The sequence below is a fragment of the Nicotiana tabacum genome, chromosome 4 (genome assembly GCF_000715075.1).
Source record: "Nicotiana tabacum cultivar K326 chromosome 4, ASM71507v2, whole genome shotgun sequence".
Classification (NCBI taxonomy): domain Eukaryota; kingdom Viridiplantae; phylum Streptophyta; class Magnoliopsida; order Solanales; family Solanaceae; genus Nicotiana; species Nicotiana tabacum.
In genome coordinates, this window is record NC_134083.1 from 116479282 (window position 1) to 116485324 (window position 6043).

Here is a 6043-nt window from a genome sequence, read left to right on the forward strand (position 1 = left end):
GTCGGAGTTTTTAAATTTTAATTATTGAAAAAAAATATATTTTACATTACCGACCAAAGTCGGTCAGCTTTTTTAAATTTTAATAATTTATAAAAAAAATATATTTTTCAGTACCGACCAAAGTTGGTCGGTATAGAAATTTAATACACCGACTAACTTTGGTCGGTAAAATTAAATTAATAAAATAATATTCCGACCAATTTTGGTTGGTAGACCAATTTACATTGTTAGATGGTCGTTTAAAGCTTACCGACCAATTTTGGTCGGTAATTTCCCGATCAACTTTGGTCGGTATACCCTTCCGACCTTCAAAATACCGTTCACAAGTAAATGGTCGCGTTTTGGACGGTCATTGGCCTTTACCGACCAACTTTGATCTATTTTTTTGGACAGTTTTGCCCGGATTTTTAGTAGTGATCCACCGTTGTATTTTCTTGCCAATTGTTCTCATCACAGATTCACAACGTCCATAATATGAATATGAGTTTTCTCCTTTACCTTCATATTCAAATAGTTGTACTTGTACTATGTGATTGGTAGTAAGTTTATGTCAAAAAAAATTAAGTAACCACAATCTAAAATTCTAGATCCGCCATTCTCGTTAAAATAAATATGCTTAATTATAACATTAAAACATATTAATAAATCGATTTAACATGAAGTCACAACAACTGATCGTCTTGCTTACAGACCCTCGTGTTTGGATAATAATTTTCCATATATATCCGGCATAAAGCAAAAGATAATTTATGATGTCGCCTTGGTTACTGACTTGAAAGTCACCTTGTAACCAAGCAACAACTTTCCAAATTCGATCTCAAAAGTATCATAACGCAGGAAAAACTCGACCAACATTAACCTTCCCAAGAGCACCACCAGGTCCTTACCGGGACATTGTTTATCATTCACTGTTGAATCATCTGACTCCTTACCATTTGACCAGTACACATACTTTATTAATTCCTCTCTATCTCCCACAAATCTATCTGCAATAAACTCCTCAGGGTTCTCAAATATCTTAGGGTCCTTTGTGGCCAATGGCTGATACCCAAATATTATTTCATCTTTCTTGATCAAGAATGATGAATCATGGCTATGGATGATGACATCTTCTCTGGCCTTTGCAGTTTGAAATGGAACTGGGGGGTCTATTCTTAGTGTCTCATACACCACAGACTTGGTCAGACTCATCCTATTCACCGCTGAAAAGGTGACCCCACCTTCTTCGTTAACAGCGGTTCTGATTTCATGGGTGAGACGACGGTGTAAACTCTCTCCTGCTGCTCCAACCCACCTGATCAAAGCTGGGAAGAAAACTTTCATGCCACCATAAGAATTGAACCCTGCTAAAAAAATAAAGTTATGGCATGCTTCATCTCTTTTCAGTCCAAGCTTCTCAGCTTCATCTAGAATAGACCCCATGGACTTGTAAAAGACATCAAATATTTTTTTATAATCAGATTTTATAGGGAAAAACGGTAGAGGGAAAGTGTGCAAAACCAAATCTTCTATGAAGTTGGGTACATGTTTGAGGCCTAGAGAAATCAATGGAGCTAACTGAAAAAACACCCATTTGTTTAGAAAGGTGGGCCCATCAGAGGCCAGACTTGTTTCAGAAGGACTTTTCTCACAAAACAAACGAAAGAGGAAGTCAAATGCCATGTCATCACTGAGGGTATTGAAGTAAGCTTCTCCTTTATCTGACATTTCATGTTCAAGATGGGTAAATAGCTCAGAGATTGAGCTAAGAAACAAGGGTATGAATCTGTTGTGCAGGTTTGCTAGTGTGGACAAGAAAAGTCCTTTTAGTGTGGCATGTTTGGGCTCACAAGTGTCAAGAAAAGGACACAAACGGTAACCGCCAGTGAAATCAGTGGAGGGCATGAATGTGCCATCAAAGTAGTTCGTCTTATCGACTTTAGAATTGTTGAAAAGAATGGGGAAACTAACAGCGTCCACAAGGACAATGGCTTTAGATTTGGGAGCGTTGAAAGGACCAGGAGGCACGTTGGCTCTATAGACAGTGGATTGGTAACTTTGCATGCGAGACCTGAAGAAGCCATCAGTGCCTTGATTGTAATGGAAGTCAAATCGATCCTTAATTGCCCCAAAAAAGGGCAAGCCATAATCACCTGGGATATCTCGTAAAGGAAGCTTTGAGTCACTGGAAGACATTCTTAATTCTTATGCTATATTTGAATATATCGTGCATTGATTGATCTTATATTCTCTTAAGTTATTTATAGAGTGTCGCTTGAAGTGGTCCTTCCGTTGTTTCTCATGTCCAAAAGTAAGCAGTCAAGTTCTACTTTGTATTACGTGCTGCTGTTGAAGATTATGCTAAACCGTGTGGACAAAATAGAATTTGACATTTGAGACACTAATTAAATAATAATTAGGTTACGTGAGAACAACTAATAGTTTGACATTTGAGATACTAAACAATTGAGGTAGTTTCTTGGATGATAACTCAATTTATGAAAATAATCAACCAAAGTCACTTTTTGTTTTTGGATAATAAAGTGATCCAATTATTGTTGATTTAGAAAATAAAAGTTAACATACTATGTCATGTTAAAAATATATTTTCTAATGATAAAATCCATTTAACTCATGTTTTTTATATCCATTTAAATCATCCGATTAAAAAAGGATCTACTATCAAATAAATGAAAACCCATTATAACAGCCATTTCATTGTCTACGTTAAAAGACGGTTTATAATATTAATGTTAAGTCATCATTGCCTTATTGTTCTTGGCACGGCAAAAGGTTGACTAAAAATACAATATATGTAAGCTCATTCGTTTCGGTATTTTATAATATAATTATTTATAAGAATGAGAAAGGGAAGTTCACCAATCTAATTAAAAACAATGATGCCACAACAATTGCAAAAGAAAGTTAGGGTGGAAAAGAATTGTGCCAATCTCATTTCTCCTCTTTGAATCGGTTACTCATTTTGAATAAATAAACTAAATAAAGACGACTCGAATGAAGTTTTCTTCTTTTCCACCCTTGCTTTCTTTTTCAATTTGCTGTAGCATCATTTCCAATTTAAGGGACTCGAATGACTTCTAGTAGATTCATTTGGTATTTTATAACTTGTGGACGTGGGCGGTTAGGTCGCCGAAGAGCTCGAGAAAGATTTGAAACACTATTTTTCCATTTAGAAGGTTAAAAAGTTAAAATAGCAACCTTACCCTTCGATTTAAGTAATATAGATTTGATTCATATTTTGAAGCTACAACGAAGTTTATATAATGTATTTAAACTTGTACATATTCCCGGATAAGGATTAGGTCCTGAGGGGCTCATGGCATTTCGACAATTGCATAAAAACTGAAACTTTTGAATTTTAATTTTGCCTTGAATTTTTATTTTTACTTGCTGTACTTTGCTTTGTGCTTTGAGACATTGAATAGGTCCGTATAAGATATTTGGACTTATTGAGATGGTTTAAAGGGATCCTAGGGGCTCGAGTGAGTTTCGACACATTCGAGAAATTTTATACACTAAGTATATAGGAAGAGAAGAAAAAGTTACAGCAGAATTGCACCAACCTGCCACAGGACCTATGGCACATATATTGCCACGGATCCGTTCAATGATTTCTGCCATGGGTATAAATATGCCCATTTTGTTTTGTGAGTTCATTTAACCATTTTAGAGCTATGTAGCTCGAATTGATGCGGTTTTTGAAAAGATTTTCACTTACATATTGAGGGTAAGTGGCATTAAATTGATTTTGATTATATATCATGAAAATTCATGGATTTTAACACATAAAACAAGAAATCAAAAGGTGAAATTTGGTGGTCTTTACCTAAGATATGTAATGACCACGCCTGTTGTTTTACCTATTAAAGTCTCATTTTCCTATTTGATACTTTTCGTGTCACGACCCAGTTCTCGCTATAGGCCGTAATGGTGGCCAACTTCACCGTTAGGATATATGGCCCACTGTGAACTAATCCATTTTATTATCCATTTTTATTCCTTTTAAAAATCATGAATTTTATTATTGAAGAGACTAAGTATGGAAAGCCATAGTGATATAAAGCATAAGTGAAACATAAGAGTGAAATGGTGATATTAACAGACAAAAATTATAAATATCTAATAAAAATTCCTAAAACCTGGTATCACAAGTGCATGAGCAATCTAGTAGAATATACAAAAGCCTTGCAACTACTATCTAAAATAAAATAGACAGAAATAGTAAATACAACAAAGAGGAGACTCCGGGTGCTGCAGAACAGAGCATGAAATGCAGCTCGCCACTAGGCCTTCGGATAATGTGGATGTGCGCTCGAATGGATACCAGATATACATGCCTTATTACCTGCACAATTTGTGCAGAAGTGTAGCGTGAGTACGTAAACAACGCGTACCTAGTAAATATCTAGTCTAACCCCGAAAATATAGTGACGAGGGGTCGATATCGACACTTACTAGAGGTCAATAAATAAAGAGCAAGAATCGTAAAATAGACATGAAATACAATAGTAACAACAGAATAAGTAACAATATATAAGGTGATTCTTGAATAAAATATCAATTTAAAATCCCCTAATATCACATGCTATTTTGTAACGATCCGACCGGTCATTTAGAGTTTTAGCGTTCCATTCAGTATTTTAAGACTTTGTATAGCTTTATATTATGTATTATGACTTGTGTGAATGGTTGGTTTCGATATTCGAGCAACTAGGGATTGATTTGGAAGAATGATTCTCGTCTTAGAAGCTTTAAGTTGGAAGAGTTAACCAAGGTTTGACTTTCGGGTAAACGGACTCGGTATTAGATTTTGATTGTTCCGATAGGTCCGTAAGAAGATTTTGGACTTGTAGAAGAATTCGACACTATTTGTCCAAAGTTGGCAATTTGAAGAACGTAAGAGTTCATAAGTATGACCAAGAGTTGACTTTGATATTATTGGACTCCAATTGGTGTTCCGAGACTTTGGGTAGATTTATTTAGTTGAATTGAACTTGTATGCAAAGTTTAAAAATAATCCGAAGTATTTATGTGTGACTCAGACACTCTTTTGAAAGAATGGAGATTTAATAACTTAAGAAAAATTCTATTCGGTTTGAGTCTTGATTCTTTGTTGTGATGCTCCCGTAGGTGTTTTGAGGCATTGGATAAGTTTGGATGATGTGTTTGTACTTGTTGGTATGATTGGGTGGGGTCATGAGAAGCTCGGGTATGTTTTGAATCATTGGTTGAGAAACTAGTTAAGTTAAGAATTTAAAGTTTGACCATGGACAATATCAGGTCAAGACGACCTATTTTTGGTGTTTTGAGTGCGCGAGCAGGTTTGTAGCGTATTTTATGATTGAAATTCATATATGGTTTGTGTCCAGAAAATTTCGAATGAGTTTTGGGGTGCTAAAACGAAGATTTTCTTACTGCTTGTTTTTTTTCGGGTGTAAGTAATTACGAAAATACCATTTATGTCCTTGAAATTTTAAGATTTCTTTTAAAACATTAAAACATCATATCTCCCTCATTTTAAGGCCAAATTATGTGACTCAAGAGGTTATCTTGGGTGTAATCTCGCAAGGATCATGTTGAGATTATCAAACGTGAATTTCAGGATCATCTAGGACCTAATTCGAGCTGAGATAACTGCTGAATTTTTTTATTATTTCGAAATTTAGTTACTTTTTCTCACAAGGTTTTGGAGTTTGGGTTTGGGCAATTTTGGATGGAAATTTTTACTATTTGGATTGGGGTAAGAATTTTTACTCGGATTTGTTATTATTTCATAATTTCAACCACGTTTTTAGTGTTTGATTAATGATTTAAATTGGAGAATTTGAGGATTTTAGTAAAAACTTTCTAAAATATAAATTGATGGTTTGAAGGCCGATTTAAGGTCGGAATTGAATAATTTGGTGTGGTTCAACTCGTATAGGAATGGGTATTTGGAATTTTAAATTTTGTCGGACTAGGCTTTGAAAAACTTCGAGATCACCGAGTTTCTTGGGAATCGAGGGGTCAAAAGCCTAGAGGTGCGGGCCCAGAATTACTTTTT

The 6043-nt window shown here is 35.1% G+C and overlaps 1 protein-coding gene across 1 annotated transcript; it reads right to left on the reverse strand.

Annotated features, from left to right (window-relative positions):
- Window positions 1-595: 595 nt before the first annotated feature.
- LOC107806557 (allene oxide synthase 3-like) lies at window positions 596-2259 on the reverse strand. The gene has a single exon (XM_016630727.2). It carries the CDS (start codon window positions 2173-2175, stop codon window positions 748-750), a length of 1428 nt encoding a protein of 475 aa, XP_016486213.2. The 5' UTR covers window positions 2176-2259; the 3' UTR covers window positions 596-747.
- Window positions 2260-6043: the final 3784 nt, after the last annotated feature.

Bases quoted from the DNA above. Each gene is read 5' to 3' on its own strand.
- LOC107806557 (XM_016630727.2), bottom strand. From the start codon at position 2,175: ATGTCTTCCAGTGACTCAAAGCTTCCTTTACGAGATATCCCAGGTGAT.